Here is an 18909-nt window from a genome sequence, read left to right as displayed (position 1 = left end):
TTTATCCTTGATCAGGGTTGCTAGTCCCAGTTCCATCTCCACCTTGGTCTTCCTGACCACTCCCCTATAATCCCAAGCAAAAGATGTATAGTCCTCCCTGGTGATGGCCCCTCCCTTCCATTGGGTGTACGCCTCCTTCTTAGCTTTGAGACGTCCCTGGATGCTTTTGGTGAGCCATGGGGGCTTTTGAGCACTCTTGCCCCCTTTGATCTGTGTTGGAATTGCCACCCTTTGGGCTTGGAGGATCGCCTCCTTCAGGAACGACCACTCTTCTTGGACTCCCAACTCCCCACCCCTCCAGGACCCAGTACCTCCGCCAACTAGTCTCCTTAGCTCAATGAAAGCCCTGGACTTCACGAGGGCAGATGTCTGGCTGCAGGCCTTTGCCACCCTGTGCTGGATGGTGAATTCCAATAGGTGATGATCACTATCACCCAGGTGTTCAAGCACCCACACTCCCCTCACCAGGTCATCGCTTGTGGCCAGGACCAGGTCTAACAAAGCATTTCCCCTGGTGGGACTGTACACCTCCTGGGTTAGATGGAGGTCCTGTAACACGGCTAGGAACCTATGTGAGCGGTCAGACCTGGATGACTGCTCTTCCCAGCAAATGTCCAGATAGTTTAGGTCACCCATGATGAGGTGGCAGTTAAGTCAAAGGATGATGACTACATCCTTTGACTTAACTGCCTCCGCGAGCTGACCTGAGAATTCCCAGTCTAGCTCTTTTCTCTAGTTGGGTGGTCTGTAGTAGATCTCCACTGTTAAGTCCCCTTCCTCCTGACCCCCTTGTATTCTGACCCAGAGCACTTCAGTCTGCCCCTCCTGACCCAGTGCTGCTTATTGAGGATGTGCTGCTCCTTGCTCCCACTAGCATGGGCAGAAGGGCTGGGCAGGGTACGATTAGTTAGTGAGTGCCACGGGCAGGATGAAAGCGCCTGGCTGGCCGGATCCAGCCCACGGGAGGTATTTTGTGTGCCCCTGGTTTAAACTTTGCCAATAATTGTGTCCTATTTCTTGCTAAAAGACTATTCACTCTGTTAGAAAAGCATTAGATACAGCTCTTTTCTATCAAGTCCCTAAGTATTTAAGGTCTATAGGAAACTGTGATGTCCTAAACTGACAGTGATGATTAGCTAGGGGCAGGGGTAGGCAAGACCTGGCCCACCAATTGATTCCATTTGGCCTGTGGCTAGCCCTGTGGTCCTCTACATGGGACTAAGCCCAGCCCAGGACAGCCCATGCCATACTCCAGCCCATGGCTGTCAGCTCAGCCCTGGCCAGTGTGCACAGATTCCGGCAGGAGCGATCCGAGTGTGGCTGCTGCCGCCTGGGTGCTGCTCTACTCTCCTTGTCTCCATGGGCTCCTCCTCCTGCTGCACCACTCCTGGCCAGGAGGAAGCTTCAGCTAGGTGGCTCCTCCCCCAGCATGCCGGGCTCTGGCTCCAGCTCCTGGCAGCCTTCCACTCACTCTGCTCACCTGGCGTAGCAGAGTGGGTAGAAGGCAGCTGGGAGCTGGAGCCAGACTCTTCTTTTAGCCAACGAGGATACTAATTCCTTTTACTGATGCCTTCCCCTCTTGGTTTGAGACTGCTATTTGCCAGGTTGCTTTCATTCTTTCTTGGCTGAGTATTTAAACTGGTTGAGAACTTACTTAAATTTCAGTATTTTTTTATTATGGTGCTTCCATGCCCTTAAACGCTTTAGAACCAGTTTATCTCCTAAATATGAAATAAAACTGCAAAGATATAATCCTTACTTCTGCCAGCAGGCTGCATGCATCACATGACCACAGCTTCCTGTATAAGTTCCACATGACAAATCAGGATGCATGAAAAGAGGATCGAGCGTACCTAGAAAAACAGAACAAAGAAATAAAGTTTAAAAGAAAGGTAGTATACATTTAATCAATTCAGATACAAATCCTTTTCATTACTATTATTTTTCCACTGTATACACAGTCAAGTTAGAAATCTGAAAGTTTTGCAATACTCTGACAGCCACCCAGCAATGCACCTGCAAAATGATGAAATTTAAAAAAATGAAACCTGAAAACAATTTTAGCTAGGAGATGAATTTTCTTCAGTTAGAAAAATATTTTCTCCTGGAAAAAGGCATCAAAATACTCAGTCAACTTTACCCGTCTACAATTTCAGCTGTATTACCTTTGGCCTTGTATTTGGTGATTAATAAGTTGACTAATAACAAAAGACAAACTTTATATATCAAATATCAAAGTAAAGCCCAGCTTGCACTTGCATTCTGATTCTTTTTGTTTGAAAAAAATTAACTAGCAACACTATTAAAAGAACCTGACAGGTTTTGTTGTGTTGCAATATGCCAAGGGTTGTCAACTGGGGGGCTGCATACCCCTGGGTACTTGGACCAGTCCTAGGGCGTATGCATGGGCAGGCAGGGATGGAGTGCTGCTGCCTCTCAAGAGCAGTGCTGGGATGGGGCAAGGGCAGCAGTGCCCCTCTGCTGCTATCGCCACACACTAGCCCAGTGAGCTTCCCCACCCCGCTACAGCCCTGCTCCTGGGAGGCAGCAGTGCTCCATCCCTGCCCACCTGTGCACTGTCCCTGCCTCCCTGCTCCATGTCCAGCCATACAGTACCCTCCTGGTCAGCATCTGGCTGCCAGGGGTACATAGACTAAAAAAGGTTGAAAACCCTTGCAATATGCAGTTAGAGTCAGATTTCGTTTTTCATGAAATAAAATCTGAGTCCACAACTAAATCACAACAGCTGTGCCAACCTTTATAAGAAGCGTTTTCTGGTTTTGAACAGGTAAACTTGAATAATAATATAGACACAATAAAAGCAGCAAAAAAAAAAAAAATCCACCAATATTACATTATATTTTGGGGGTTGCTACTTTTATTGCATATACATCGTCTCTCTTCCCTTATGTATAGTCAAGTTCTCCCCCTCCTCTTCTCTCTCTCTCCCCATCCATCCCTCCCTCCCCACATGCTTGCACATTCTTTCCATACCTATATGGGTGAAAAGGAAAGGGGAGAGAGGGGGAGATAGAGAGGAGAAGAGAGTGAGCGAGCACATGCAAATCCAAGGCTTCTGCTTGCATAGGGTAGTAAGTTATATATTTTATAAAGTGCTAGAAGTAGAGAATAGGCTGATACACCCTGGTGCAAAACTACTTCTGAACTGTGTACACATTGTGGTATTAGTGTGTTTTCCTGCTCATTTTAGGGGGGGAAAAAAAAACATTTAAAGATCTATTCTTTATTTGTGAACTGGAAAGGAACTAAGTATAAAAAGAGTTCAGATATCTACTAATGGACTTAGGAAATTAAGATATCTTTCCTTCTTTCCCCTGTTATGTTGATAAACACACACAGTTAAGCACAGAGGACTAGTGAATGGTTACTAACAATGAGCTTGCCCGGACACAAGAGTATCATTACTAACTTCGATTTATTCTGAACATTAGGTACGAGGACATAAAGGAAAAGCAGCCAAAATGGGCATGAATGATTCAACTTTCTGCATTACACTCACTCATGCTCACTTTTATGTTAATAAGTTGAACAGGCATGATTCTTCACAGATGACTGGTTGCTTTAGGTGTCTGGACAGAGTATGCAATAAGAGAGCAGCAACTGATTTATATTGTCACTGCTAAAATACATACTATACAGTTTATAGTACAAAACTTTTCTCATCCCTTCAGCTAATGTGTTCCATTTCATCTATCAGTTGCACACATCCACCTTACAGTAATTTCACTTACTTGCTGACTACCAAAATCAAGATGCAACACATCTGTGGTATACGTTTCCTTTTTATATAGTTACACTGTTGAGAGGAAGTTAAAGATTTGTTTGCTGTGATTTGTTCCTGAAAATCTAATTTGCCTTTTTGTTATCCCCTACATTATTATAAATACCCTCAATGTAAGACGACTCCCCATAATTAGATTCTATATATCGAAAACATAAAAGGTTTGTTATAATTTTCCAGGTATAGAATCTAATTATTGGAGGCTGGCCTTTAATTTGTCCTCATCCTACTGCTGCAGCTAGGAAAATAAATCTGGGGGTCAGATCTCTGCCCCCCACCCCAACTTCTTCCCCCCTCCATCCTTACTGTTAGACCTTGCTCTCCCTGAGTACATGGAAGTGAGGAGCAAATGTGAAAACTCTGGCTTTGAAAAAAATATACCTGTAGTAACTTGCATATAGGCAAATTACTACAGGTACCCATAGACTTAGTTCATGCAGAATTAATGAATTTTACCTTTTTTGAAACTGTTCCAAGTTTTAGCACAGGTACTCCATAAACACACTTTTAAGCACCACTGTTGTACCTACTTATATACAAGTACAAACTGCATGATATTAGTTCAAAGCCAAAGGGTCATGATTTACCACATAGTTCATTGGGATGGGTCCCAGCAGAGCTAACGGCATTTCAAGCCATGGTAACCCCACAGCTCAGCACTGCTCAGTACATGCATGTACTCCAGATCAGCATTTCTCAACCTATGGGTCACGACCCAGAAGTGTATCAAAAGAATATATGAAAAGGTCACAAACAAACTTTAAAAATGGTTTCCAAATGGGTCCTGGTACAAAAAAATTTGAGAAACACTGCTCCAGATAGCCCCCACAAAAGATTCATGTGCTAACTGGCCCCCATGCATGACTGAAACTGGGTGTTTTTGTCTCAAGTCTTGGGACTCTCCAAAAATGTATATACAGATGCAGCACATGAATACCTGTTCCAGGTCCACCCCACAGAGGGCAGAGCCACACTAATTAAATACAATGTGCTGAGTAAGGGTTTCTGGGTGAAACAATTTGACTGTGTGCATCAGGTATTTAAGGCTACTGAAGACATAGAAATCATTGGAAATGGGGAAGACAGGCGCAGCTCAGCTGTGGGAGTGAAGAGAAAGTCAAAATGTGGCTCACTATGACTTGAAAAAAGAGTCTGCGTTGAGGAGGACTAAGCACAATGAACACTACCTTACCTCTTATTCAGGTGGGGTGTAGTAACCTATCATGAACGCTTGCCCAATATAGGCCAGGTGTTTTAGTCATGCTCAGTGTTGGTTGCATTTAATCAACTTCATAGTTGTTTTCCATTACTGAGCAGAAGTGCACTGATAAAGGGGGTTTTTTTGGCCAATACCAATGGCCAATTATTAGCCAGCCATATCGGTTGATACTGATCCAATTGCCAATATGCAGCCTGGCAACTTGGAGAGCAGCGTACATCTGGGTAGGAAGGGGCGTGGAGGGGGGCGGGGCAGATGAAGGCAATTGTGGAGCAGGGGCTGGGAGCTCCTTGCTGCTAGGGCAGGAGCACTGTTTCCACCCAGGTTCCAGTGGTGGAACCTGTCCTGGCAGCAAACAGTTCCCAGGTGCAGGAAGCAAATCTTCTACCCCATGCTGCCCAGTTAACTGGGAGCATATTTGCTCCTGGTCAGCCATCTGCACATGTGCTACTGCACAGTTCCTAGTCACAAGCAAATCTGCTACCTGCATTTGCATGTAGCAAATTCACTTGTGATTAGAGCCAATTACTGCACAGTAATCATCTGCATGTGTAGATACAGATGCTTACTGCACAGTAATTAGCTCTACTGCTCAGTAAAGAATCTCATGTAGGCAAGCCCACTGTGATATTTAATGTGGTTCTTCATATATAAATATAAAGTGAGGGGCTTTTTGGCAGTGGGGAGTCCGGGTGGCATTTGGAGGTGGGGATTTTCCCCCACACTGGCCAGGCATCTGGGAAGTGAGGAGCTTCACCCGTGTTGTGGCACAAACAGTCAGGTAAAGGGAGACAGCAGTGGCAACAGCCATGTCCTAGCACCAGCCTACATAAGAGCCAACCAGATGCAGAGTGGGGGCATGGAGAGCAGTAGAAACGCAGTGCTCTTGCCCCACCCCTGCTCCTGTGAGGTAGCAGTGCGGGGTGGTAGCACTCCATCCCTGAATGCCCCCGTGTACTCCCTGGAACCTTTCAAAGTACCCCCCAGGGGTATACGTACCCCTGGTTGACAACCCGTTTTAATATGTTCTGAACTTTTCCTTATTGCTTGTTTTGTCCCATTAGTTATAATTTATTCTGTGCTTTACTTTATTCATAATGCTAGTGCCATTCTTCTATATCCATCTTCAAGTGTGAATCCTTGCTTCAATTTTTCTTTCCAATTTTCACAGCTTTAAAAATGCAGCCATATTGGTCCCTACCTAAACACTACCTAAACTGGGAGTCTGCCACAGTCTCTTTAATACTCTTTCAATATCTCTCTTTTCCTCAGCATATCTTCCCTACTTACTAGTTTCCACAGTTTATTGAGATTGTTTTTGTCTCTGTATTATGTGCACATATAATTCAGTCCATTGTCTCTGTGTTATGTGCACATATAATTCATCTTTGATTTGCTGGAGGAAATGGTAGTAATTCTACACAAATCTCACTTTTCATTTTATGGCAAGAATTTTGGATTGGTTTAAAATCTTTAATTGACTTTTCATTAAAAGTAGTCATACAGCAGTCTGATGGGCTGAAGGGTTTAATTAACTATACCTAGGAAGGGAACAGTGACAGCTTATAAACTAAAGCGATACACATACCAGTTGAGTCTTCAAGAGTTTTCCCGCGGTGCTGAGTTAAGGCAGTGGATTTCTGGACACAGGCCGATAGTACCATTGCAGTATTCTCCAGTCTCACTTCTTGTTCCTCTTGACAAAGAATACAGGTCAACACCTCCTTTTCTGTAACAGATGGCCCTCGTTTGGGACCCAGGGCAATTCTGTAGTGATCAATAGCTATGGGTATGCTGCAGGAACAGAAGTAAAAGGGATCAGAAATAAACAGCTGACTCCTCATGAAGAAATGCACGTAGTTTTGTAGGCAGCTAAAATATATATTTTACCACTTAACATGTATACAATATCTTTCACGCCAACATATTTAAACACAACGAATACAAAAATAATTTCTCTCACTCCTGAAACATGAATAGCTTTACAACGGAATATGGTAGCTATCTAATGGAGCACTACAAAAAGCAACAGATTCAAAGTAGTAGGAAATTCGAGCTGTATTCAATTTAAAATGTATTTAATCTTACTGAGTCAGTACCATTTTCTTTATTATAATTCAAGAATACCTACAGAAACAGATTCTATGACTTGGTTTATTCTGTTGTGGCACACCTAGCCTTTGAATTTCTCAGGTAAAATACAAATAGAAATGCATATGAAGATGCTTATTTATGTTCAGATGTTGGAAGATGCTTTACAGAAGCTGAATTTTTAAAGGTTAATGCATATAGAAATTAACTAATTCTTAGTTTTGGTCATTTCTCACATAATACTGTTCTCTGTTATATCATACATCTCTATGAATCAGATTTTAGGCTAGGTATACACTAGGAGTGCTTTGCCAGTACACCTATACCAGTTGACTTTACTAGCAAAGAGTTTTTAGTGTGTAAGCTGCTTATACAAAAAAAAAAAAAAAAAAAAAATCTTTGATTAAGAAAGCTAATTCCAGCCTCTTTAACTGCCTCTCCAGAAGCAAAACAACTTGCACTGGTTTGAGCACTGACTTGCTGGTACAAGCCACATTCACAGTAAGAGTGTTTTGCTAAATATACTGTCAGTTACAAAACCCTCCTCATTTTACCTCTGAGTAACAGAGATAAGCTTCCAAAAGCTTTCAGTGTAAACACAAGACACTCTTCTCTTTGAAGGTGTCTAATGCTTTTCCTGAAGCTCAAGAAGTGCTCCTGTTCATGTCAGCTACACGTGGCTGAATGATAATAACAAGGATCCTGGTTTTCTCTGTTTAAAAATCATATATTCTTGAATGAAAATTGCAAATTCTTTGATAAACCACCCAAAATCCAGGATTAAAATGAAACACCACTGTATATATAGATATTAATTTAACACAATATTTTATTGATATATTCTAAAGCAATTTGGAACCTACCAGTGCCTCAAATCACTATAATAAAATAAATTCTAAATACCTATAAATATTGATATTTGATTTTGCATTTTTTATCATGGAAAATTAGAATGCCCCCTTTGCTCACCAGGACACAGGTCTAGGACCCTCACACCCAGGCCACAGTCCCCCAACCTTGCTGGTGGCTTCTCACTCCCCACCCACCACCCAGGCCTGCTAGAAATGGTCCCCAGCTGTCAGTGATATAGGGCCAGAGACCTAAGTCTGCAGCTCCCCAACCCCCGCAGCAGTACCAAAGCCTCGGCTGCCACTTGTGGAAGGTGGCAGCTGCTGTGGCAGAGCAGAGTGAGGAACCCAGCTTCCCCTGCCCTGTGGGTGGCACGGCCAGAACAGAGCCCATGATGGGGGTAGGGGCAGGCTGCCCACTACAGGCTTGGGCTCCCGGTCCTGCTGCCCTCCCCTGCAGCCTCTGCAGCTCAGCAGATGGGACCTGGTATGGCAGGCCAGAGTGGAGCTGGACAGGGAAGCTCAATCACACTGCTCCAAGCCGGGCACCACCATGGTGAAGTATCCCCAGCCCACCCAGCAGCAGCAAGCAAGAGAAACAACTCTGTGCCACCACCCCCTCCTGCTGCCACACAGGCAGGGGCACTTTGCCATAGCAGCGCAGGGCTCACAGCAGCAAGCTTTCCTGCCCAGCCCCACTCTGCCTTGCTGTCGTGGATCCTGTCCACTGGGCTGTGGAGGTCCCAAAGGAAAGGGCAGCAGGGCAGGGAGCCCAAGCTAACAATAGGCAGCACACACCCATCCCACACACAGAACTGGGGTGCTGTTGGGACCCAGAGGCTTTGAGCCCCAGCTTGATAGTACTGGCATTTGGCAAGAGACTGATGTCTGTGTTTGCTGCACACTTATTCTTAGCTGCAACCAGGTGTAACCCAGCAGAAATTTGACAGACAGGTCACTCTGACCCATCCCCTGGCAAAGGAAAAGAAGTCTGGGAGTACCCTGGTCTGATAACCAAAGTCAAAATAGGAACTGGGATGACCAAAATACAAAATCTGGCTGGGGAGAAAAGGGAAATTATCAATAGCAAAACTAACCCCTACCTAAGAATAAACTCACTTTCAGCTGCTGGAAAATTCCAGTTACAAATAATCATATAAGGAAGCAGAAACAGGCTCATTAATATTCATTGTAGGGAAGAACTTATCATTAATACGTTAGCATAACACAGTAACGATAAGGTATATACAAGAACAAGGAGTTGGAACCCCTCCTTGGAACACTCTTGAAGAAAGCATGAAGAGATCCTGTTACCAATCCAAGATCCTGTCTCAACATCGGATGGGGGAGCAGCCAGGAGTCCCCCGGACAAGACTTCACAGACTGATCAACCAGTGAAGTTGCTTTCACAACATTTCAGGACCGTGAGCATCTGCTTTGACTAACTACAAACCTAAAATTGTTAAACTGCTATTGCTACTTGAGTTCTAATTAGAATTGTATCTGTTAGGGTTCAATAAACCTGTTTTTAGTTTAGAACAACCAGGTCTTAAATCTCCTTGCTTGGTATAAGACCCATTATAGCATCATACGGATGCAACAGGGCATGTGTTCCCCAATATTCCTCCCCCAGGACAGCATGCAGTGGCAGGGAGCTAGCCCCACCCCTGCCCCCCAGACAAGCTGCCCACAGCCCTGTCCCACTCTCCACCTGGGCTCTGCAGCCGTGCATTCCAGCCCCAGGCTACACACACATCTCAACTGGAAATAGCCCCAGCCCCACCTTGCTTAACTCACTCTCTGCCTCCCTATGGGTGTCTCAATCCCCCTCCCCCCACCCCAGATTTACCTGTGGGAGCTGCTCTCCAGGCTGCCTGGCAGCTGCATGCAAGTGTGAGCATGCACATACACATGACAACCCATGCCTGACCAGCCTCCTCCCACTCCCCCTAGCCCAGGGACAGGCAATTATTTCAAGCAGAGGGCTGCTTAATGAGGTTTGGTGAGCTATTGAGGGCTGCATGGTTAGCTCCACCCCTTGACAGGTACCCCGTCCCCTGACTGCCCCCTTGGGACTGGAGGTTCCACCCCTAGCCTTGGCCTTTGCCACCAGAAGTCCCTCCCTTGGCCCCGCTTTTGGGAAGGGGGCGTTGCCATACTAGAACCTCACCTTTGCAAAAAACAAATCACATACTAGAAGTCAAAAGCCTACTATAACATTTTAATTTTTATTACAAAAAATATTTTTGTCATGATTTGTGTTTGTGTACTGTATATAGAGACAACTGCATAATAACTAAAACAGAAATTCTTAGTCTTTTATGTTATGTTGGGAGGTTTGGTTGGGTGTGCGTGTGTGCGCACCTTTCACACTCCCCCAATGGTGCAGCAGCTGCTTGCAGCACTGGTGGCTGGCTCTAGCCAGTGCTGCACATCGCAGCAAGCAGCGTAGCCCCCGCTGGACCATTTCCTTCCCCAGCACTCCCCATACTCACAGGGCACAGGAGGGAAGCCCCAGGCATTGAAGCCACTGTTTTACCCACCCCAACCCACTCCAGTGCCTGGGGCTTCCTTCCTTTGCCCTGTGAATGCGGAGAATGCCAGGGAAACAAACAGCTTGGCAGGAGCTGCAATCCTCACAGTGCTGGCCAATGCTAGGAGTCAGGCACCAGCATTAGCAGAGTACCCCCTTGCTGCTGCTCCCCGCTGCCTGCCAGGGTTGTGCACCATGGGGGGTGGGGAGAAGAGGGGGAGTGTGGAAGGGTCTCCATACCCTCCCCCCTCACACTCTGCCCACCGAGCTCTGTGCTGCTGCCACCCCCCTAGATGAGGGCTCTGTGCTCTGAGCCACCCAGCCCCACGCTCTGGGCTCCCACCCAGCTGCAGCCCTGCCCCCACCTGCAGCTTCTCTACCCGCTGCCCGAAGGGAGCATGACCCTGGGGAAGCCTGCAGCAGCAGCCCAGCCCGGTGCTAGTGGGGCTCACCCTTCTGCCCATGAGGGTGGGAGCAAGGCAAAATAGGATAATGTTGGGGGTGGGTACAGGCACCTTGCTCCCACCCTTGCAGGCAGAAGGGCTGGGCAGGACACAATTTGTTGAGGGGTGCTATGGGCCAGAACACAGTGCCTAGTAGGCCAGATTCATGATAGGTCATGTGGCATCTTTTACCTGAAGGAAGAAATGTTTTTTCTATAGTTTATCTTATGCAACGAGTTTGTTGCGTTTCTAAACATCTGTACTTCTCTGACATTAGCACTTACATCTTAATTCTCAGAGATGTTGGTTCTCCCTAATTCTCTAATCCAGGGCTTTAACATGCAAGTAAGAGGAAATATTTTTTTTTCCATTAGAACTCTGGATATCAGCTTCTTTTTACCTTTCTTCCTCCATAATGGAATCCTCTCTTCCCTGTGCCTCCTGCGTGTTTTCATACAGGAGTTTATGAGTTTCAATGAAATTCTTCTGCAAGGCAGACATCTGGGCCATTATCTTCTGACGATGCAGTCTGGCTGCTTCTGCCTTTCTCTTCCGTTCAGCCTTATCTTTGTCCTGATTGCTCTGTGTCTTACCAAGAAACAAACAAAGAGACTATAAGCTAATAAAAGTAACAGTTAAACAATGACAAGAATTAGTCCCCAAAAGGTAGATATTTTAACTGCTCATACCAGATTTCCCAAAGAATCAGACACTGTGATGGTTAAAATAAATTTAATTTGAAAAGCCCAAAACCAAAATCAAAATATTAACCAGAAACACAAGGCATTAAGAGAATACATTTATAGTTAAATAGATACTAAGCTATAACTATATCAGAAACCTAGCTTTGCCTTTATTTACCTATATAGACATCAGTTCAAGCTCCCAAGGTTTTATGTCTCCTGAAAAACTGAAGTGAAAACGACTAAAAGTATCAACAAAGCCAAATTCTTTTGAATCTTTGTACCACTAATTAGTCAGGTAATTATTAGGTCTATCAGTTTTATCTAGTCAGTACTGTATTTAGATGATACGAAACAAATAACAGACTGACTTGCTAGTGGCTAGTGAATATTGCAGGTGGGGGGAGGTTATAGCAAATCCATGTTTCTCAGCCTTGTGAAATCTTTACCTTCTCCATAGCTAATATAAATGGAAGGCCATTAAAAGGCAAATTGACCAAAGCCAAACCGACAAGGCAAATACTAGTATACTAACTAGGCCATCTACCAACCCTTATGTCTCCACCTGTAGCCACAGAAAGCACGCATTATTTATAACTATCTGCTGAAATAAACTTTGGCATGCAGCAGAAGTTAATGCTAAAAAAAAAAAGAGATATCTTCATTTTCCAGTTGGTCTAATAAAAGGTATCATTTTGGAACCAAGAGTTCTAGTTTTTTTAACATCTTTTTGTCTCACACCGACACAGTTACCAAGTACACCCCTGAAACATGGAAGATGCCGAATTTCAGCCAATTTTGGATTTTAAAACTTCATTGCAGAACAACAAGGAAGTTTTTTTTTTGCCTCCCTGCCTGCCATCTGACACCTCCAGAGAAGGAATTCTACCTAATCAACACATCAAAGAGCTATTCAACACAGCTCACAAAGACACTCATGGGCCCAAAGGGACAGACTTCCATCTTCAGCTCCCTCAGGATATAAACTTCATTTTTGCACAATCTATGGGGACTTTTTACCATCTTGTACCATCTATACTTTTCCCAGAGCCTGACGAAGGGACTTTGATCCCAGAAGCTTGCAGAAAAGGACAATTTTCTTGCCATTTTCCAGTTGGTCTAATAAAAGGTATCATTTTTGAACCAAGAGTTCTAGTTCTTTGTATAAGATTTCTTCTGCAATTCTTGAACACAGATTGTACAACAGCAGAAAGAGCAATGCTATGAATATTAATTTGAACTAAGTGAACAGTACGGGCTCAATATTCAGACTTGGATTTAACTAATTAAATAACAGTTTTGGACATATGTTATTACTTAATGCCAGAAGTGGTATCTAATATTGCTGCTTGCAGATATGGGGAAAAAATCCCCAACAACAACAAAACAGTGCTTTACTGGAAGAAGAAGAACATCAGTTTGACCTGGCTCCCCAGTGTCTGTATAGGTCAGGCACTTCAGTGAGGCTTTTTGGTGTTTTTATCTAATAGCTGATTGAATCAGCTGAATGCATCAATCAGCTATTAAAGCACCAAAAAGCCCACTGAAGTGCCCGATCTATATAGACACTGGGCAAGCCAGGTCAAACTAATGCAATGCCTCTTCTGGGCATGTGCTGCACTCAGTGCAGGGGTGTGCTGAGCTGAAAGTAAAGTGCTGTTTCCCCACCCAACCCACCGTGACATTTGCAAGCAGCCTATATGATCAAATAAACAAGTTTAGTCACTTGGGTTTGAAAACTGGACCTTAAAACTTCAAATGCAAAGATTCCTGTGGAGTATGTCTCTGCAGAATTTTTTAGTTCCTTCTCTGTTATTACCTCATCACCTTTTGTTGCTTCTGATCTTGAGATAGTAGTTATTGTTGAAAAGCTGGACTTCTCTCTCAATCGTTTCACTGTGTCAAATGTCTGGGAATAGAGACTTAAGCATTAAAGAATAAATTGCGACCCCCACTAAGTCTGCTACATAGACAAGACTAAAAGCTTATCATAGGATTTAATATATTTTGTTAATTTGGGGTTAGTAAAAGCATACTGTAATAATAACCTAGGAAAGCAAATGCCTCTATTGAGGCAATAAAGGATCCCCCACACCACTAACATACCTCCAACTCAGATCTGGAGAACTCCTTCAGGTGTGAGAATATAGCCAGCTCCTCTGATCTACTAAGGCCTTAGGCCTTTGTAAGACGGCTAACAAGGATGCTAACAAGTAGTGATGGTTGTGATGGTTGCATAAGGACATCTACCCAACAAGAAACAGATGGAGACTACCACATCTCACACAGCTCACTGAGATGCCATCACACAGAAATACCTCTCAGTCACTACTGCTGTGTGGATGATTTAATCTGTGGTGGCCAACCTGCAGCATGAATGCCACAAGCGGCATGGGTAGCTTTCATGTGTGGGACATGGCAGAAAAGGAAGGGGAAAGCAAGCATTGCAAGTGATAGGGTCAGAAGCAGAAAGCAAATTAGGAAATCAGACAGGTAGCACAGGGCTAAACACAGAAAGCACAGGAGAAGATGAGATAGGGAGCACAGGGCAAGAAGCAGAAAGCAGAGCAGCAGACTGGGCTGAGGGAGGGGATCAGTGGGGCACTCAGGGCAGGAGGGTGCAAAGCTAATCTGTGCACACCTGTTAAAAAGCCTGGCCTCCATTGGATTTAAATCATCCAATGCTCAAGCTAGAAGGCTTTTCAGTCTATGACCAATTCCCAAGTTGTGTCTTTATGTTTTCATTTGTTCCAATATTTAAGTATGACTAGAAATCTCAGAAGTCTTTATGTTAAACCTTCTAAACTTAATTTACCTACTATTTTAAAGCTCTGCGAATTTTAACACATTAATTTTCCATGGTAGCCATTTGTATTGTAATTTTTGAAAAAAACTGCAAACCTTCCACTACACTTTAGGTTTTAAAGCAAACAGCCCATAAAGACTTGCCAATTTTACTAACATAAAAAGATTTTAACCAAGCTTCTCTTTTTATAACTTTACACTGTAGAAAATATCTTGAATAGCAAAGTTGTTCATATAAATAACATGGTTACGGAGCATTTATAATGCCACTACTGGACATTATTTACACAAAAATCTGACGTAAAGTATTTTACATAGCAGCACTGGGCCCAATATTGGTCCTCTCAAATTCTCAGCACCTAATAATGAGCTTTTCAACACAGTAAGCTGTTCAAGATATTGCAGGTGTGAACACTCTCTAGTGGATCAGCTACAGCAGCCATTAAAACAATTTTAATGGTATTCTGAATTATTAAAACCAGATCACACTTGCCTTCTTCCTTGTTTACCTGCAGTATCCAGTTGATCATGTCCTTCTGTGCTTCTAACTGAGGAATTCCCTTTAGCTTTTCCAGAAGCATCACTATATTCACAGCATTCAAGGCTGAGCTTCCCATTCCTTTACAGAAGAAGAAAATGTCATCTGGCAGAAATACCAGCTAACTTCTCCACACAGCTGCAGCTGTGAACAGGCTTTAATATAGTGGCAAAACATACATTACACATTTACAGTTTTGCCTTCAGTTTTTCCCTCAATTCAGGACAGATACAATATAATCTTTGTTTTTGGTGGATCAAATACAGATAACACGAATTCAGATTCCTTTCAGAAGCAAAAGTGCAGACAAAACAAACCTGGCTGTCAAATCTATATGCTCCAGGTCTTCTGTTTTTATAACTCAGACTTTATATATTCCGATGGTGTGTGCCCTTTTCTGTTATAATATGTAGTCATCATTCCAATTTTCTTGATCACAGAACAGGTGCAAGCTTTTTATTTTTAAAATGCCATTCATATTTGCATGTTCATCCCTTCTTAAGAAATTATTTCTTTCCCCTTCTTTGCTTCCTAATAACCTTATGAAGAAGCAGACACTTAACCATCTTCAATCACTTCAACATCCCTTTTTAAGCAGAAGCAAATACCTATTCCCAACCTCAGTTCCCTACTCCTGTTTTGGACCAATATTCTGGCAGCCTCAAGCTTAGTTTCTTAATTCTCTGATGAAAATAAACACAGAATAAATCTTTCATGACCAGGATGGCTTAATTTTTCCTTAGAAGTTAGTGCTGACCTTATAGACTAAAGTCAGCTTAATTTACTCTCCTCTCCAAAAGGTAAAAAAAAACATACTTGATGCTTTGTGATAGAAGTCAAAGGTCACTTCTTCCTCTGGAGCCTTCCCTAGCTGCTGCTTCTCTTCCAGTAAGCCCAGAGAAAGGAGATGAAGTACCTGCGAAAGATGAAAATGAAATCTCAACTGCTACTGGGCTGCTGCAAAATTGGAACATATTGATAAAAATAGCAGAAACAAAGGGGTACATCACAAAATATTCTGATAAAACAGCAAGCATCAAAAAGTGCAAAAACCACACCTAAAAACACAGTAACTGTGCAAGTATCTCTAACAAGATATATTGTTGATAAATTCTTTAAAAATTTAAACCAATACTCATGTATTTTGCATCAGCCATGTATGAGCTGCTGATATGGGTCTACCCATATCACTAGCAACTATCAGATAAAGTAATAAAGTAAATTGTGCATCCCTCTAATGGTGGGTACCCTAGAGCAGTGTTTCTCAACCCATGGGTCGTAAGATTATTTCAAGGGGTATCAAGCTGCAGCAGAGCAGAGGGATGACAGGAAGGGACCTGCCCCTTTCATTGGGGGAGCAGGGGAGAGCTGCGAAGCCAGACTGGTGGCACTGGGGCTGATGTGGCTAGAAGACACTGCTTGGGGGGTGGGGGAGTGAGAGGGGCTATGACCAGGCTGCTTGGCACGGTGCACCCAGCCCAGGGTTGGGGGGTGGTCACAGGCCTCTCCTCCCTCTGGTCTGTGCAGTGGCCAGACACTTCACCACTGCTCACATAAGCCAGAGTTACCACAACCACCGCATTCTGGTTTGAGCAGAACAGGGGCAGCTAGGGGGCCCTCCAGCAGTACTGGGGGGAGGGGGAGGGCAGCCAGAGGGCTGCGGGTCAGGAGGGACACTAGTATGGCCCTGGGGGGCAGGGGACTAGGGGTCAGACACTGGCAGGGCCACAGGGGCGTGGGTCAGGACAGGTCGTGGACCTTTGCAAACAGGTCCTGGTAGGGAAAAAGTTGAGAAACACTGCTCTAGCACAGTCTCTCAACCAGTGGGACACGAAGGTTGTACAGGTGGACTTCAACTCATTGGCTGATCGAAAAAAATCAACGTTGTTTGCATTCCAAATAGATAAATCAACAGATATCTTGAACAGTGCAAAAGTGGGGATTTGTTTTTATCATGGTGGGACATGGGTTTTTTGGCAAAATGGTTGGTGGGATGTAAGGTGCAAAAGGTTGAGAACCGCTGCACTAGAGGACAGAAAAAAGCAGGTGCTGATAGTAAATACCTGGGTCTCTGATGTCTAGAAGGACCACATGGTGACTCGGCCAGCCAGGTGTAAAAGCAGTGGACTTCAAAAAGTGTGTTAATAGACTGCTATTGGGCGCTAGGGAAGAGCTAGTCCATGCAGGTACCAATGACATAGGGAAGTATAGAAGAGAGGTCCTGGAAGCTAAATTTTAGGCAGGAGGTTAAAAGTCAAGAGCCTCCACAGTAGCATTTTCTGAAATGATTCCAGTTCCATGTGCAGGGCCAGAAAAACAGGTGGAGCTCCCACATCTCAATGTGTCAAAGAGACAATGGTATAGGGAGGAGTTTAGGTCTATCAAGAAAGAGGAACCTTTTGGGAAGGAGGAACTTGCACAGAAAGGATGGGCTCCAATTGAACCAGAATAGAACTAGACTGCTGGCACTAAACAGATATTATTCTGTAACACTTGGGCCATGTCTGTAAACTACGGACTCCTTGCATGCCTGTACATTCACATTTTGTAATGCTACAAATGTAACAGCTGTCTGCATCCATCCTGAGGGACAATTCAAATTAAACTATGTAATTACGAACTTGTTTCTGATATTGTTAATTTCTACTGTAAATTGCATTTAAATTTTATAAGAGAGGAGGCATATCATCAGAAACACATAATTGGTCAACAATTTTTAAAACAGGCGTTTGGGGCAAAAAGGATACCATATTTGTACAAGTACAAATTAATATCCTGTTTGAGTATTCATAATCGCACAAGAATGTTTTTGATACCAGTAGTTAATACAGACAGCATTCATGGGGAAAATAAAAATGCTAGACATACCATTTGGATCATAGCTTCTGTCCATAAGTGGGTCTCCAGTTCTACTGCTCTTTGAAGAATGGTCCTGAGGATATGCATCATGACATCACAGTTCATAACTTTCACCGCATTACTGAACGCAGGGCTGAATTCTGGAGGGGGCGGAGGTGGTAATGCTAGAAAAGTACAGTTTAAAACAGGTGTGTCAAACATACGGCTTGCAGGCTGGATCCAGCCCATGGTGTGCTTCTATCTGGCTCGCAAAGCTACTGGAAGTTGGGGGTATGACAAATGTATGGTCTGCTGCTGAATTTGGGGCCCCCAGGACATGGCCATCAGTGGCAAGTGGGTTACACAGCCTTTGCCTGTCTGGCAGTTACTTGATCCACCACTGCTGATGGACCCACTGTAGCTGCTGCTGGTTCTGCAGATCTAGTCTGCGTGGAACCCTGTGGCTTGGATCTGGGTCCTGGATTGGGCCCAGGGTGAGTTTTACATCTCTGGCTTAAAGAATACTATATCCACCTGAATGCATAGGGGCAAGAAGGAATGTGAGCAACATCTCAGTCATAAGTTCATTAGAAATTATCAAGTGCACTCCAATACTCTTCAATTAATGTCTGTAACCTGAATAGCAATGACTGAGGCAAAAAGGAGATTAAGTAAACAAAGAGAAGATCATTTGAAAGTTTTCTAAGTTCTTGCTATACAGAGTCTGTGACTATTTATTTATTTATTACCAGGGATCCAGGTTTTCTGTTCCCCATAGAAAAACACTGATTTTTGTCATTTTAAGGGGAAAAATACAGATTTTCTCCTCTAAAGAAGAAAAACACAGGAAATGGCAGGTTCTCTCTCATAAGCTGGTAGAGTTCCAGCTTCCAAGGGGCTGGGGGGAGGCAGAGATCAGGAGGAGGGTGATCAGGAAGGGAACATCATGTACATGTGTACGCATACACATGCATGTGTCAGCCAGGCAACATGGAGAGCAGCTCTTGCAGCTCCAAGCAGGTAAGTCTGTTGGGGGGGAGGGGGGGGGGGAGAGAAGGAAGGAGGTGGAACTGAGGCCCCCACAGTGAAGGAGGGAGTTGGGCAGGGCT

At 44.0% G+C, this 18909-nt stretch overlaps 1 protein-coding gene across 5 annotated transcripts in view; it reads right to left on the bottom strand.

The window, feature by feature from the left end:
* Positions 1-18909, bottom strand: part of UBR1 (ubiquitin protein ligase E3 component n-recognin 1) — a 126712-nt gene that overhangs the window by 39740 nt on the left and 68063 nt on the right. For all 5 annotated transcript variants that reach the window (XM_090033319.1, XM_090033318.1, XM_090033320.1 and 2 more), the window contains exons 25-31: positions 17831-17985; positions 15779-15878; positions 14934-15043; positions 13439-13528; positions 11337-11524; positions 6610-6815; positions 1760-1853 (exon numbers count right to left, since the gene is read on the bottom strand). In XM_090033319.1, the coding sequence (XP_089889445.1) occupies positions 1760-1853; positions 6610-6815; positions 11337-11524; positions 13439-13528; positions 14934-15043; positions 15779-15878; positions 17831-17985 (943 nt within the window). The remainder of the gene's footprint in view (positions 1-1759; positions 1854-6609; positions 6816-11336; positions 11525-13438; positions 13529-14933; positions 15044-15778; positions 15879-17830; positions 17986-18909) is intronic.

Source organism: Crocodylus siamensis, chromosome 2 (assembly GCF_052110815.1).
Source record: "Crocodylus siamensis isolate JL-2025a chromosome 2, ASM5211081v1, whole genome shotgun sequence".
Taxonomy (NCBI): Eukaryota; Metazoa; Chordata; order Crocodylia; family Crocodylidae; genus Crocodylus; species Crocodylus siamensis.
Note: the sequence above shows the minus strand (reverse complement) of the source record. Positions and strands in the feature narration are given on the sequence as shown.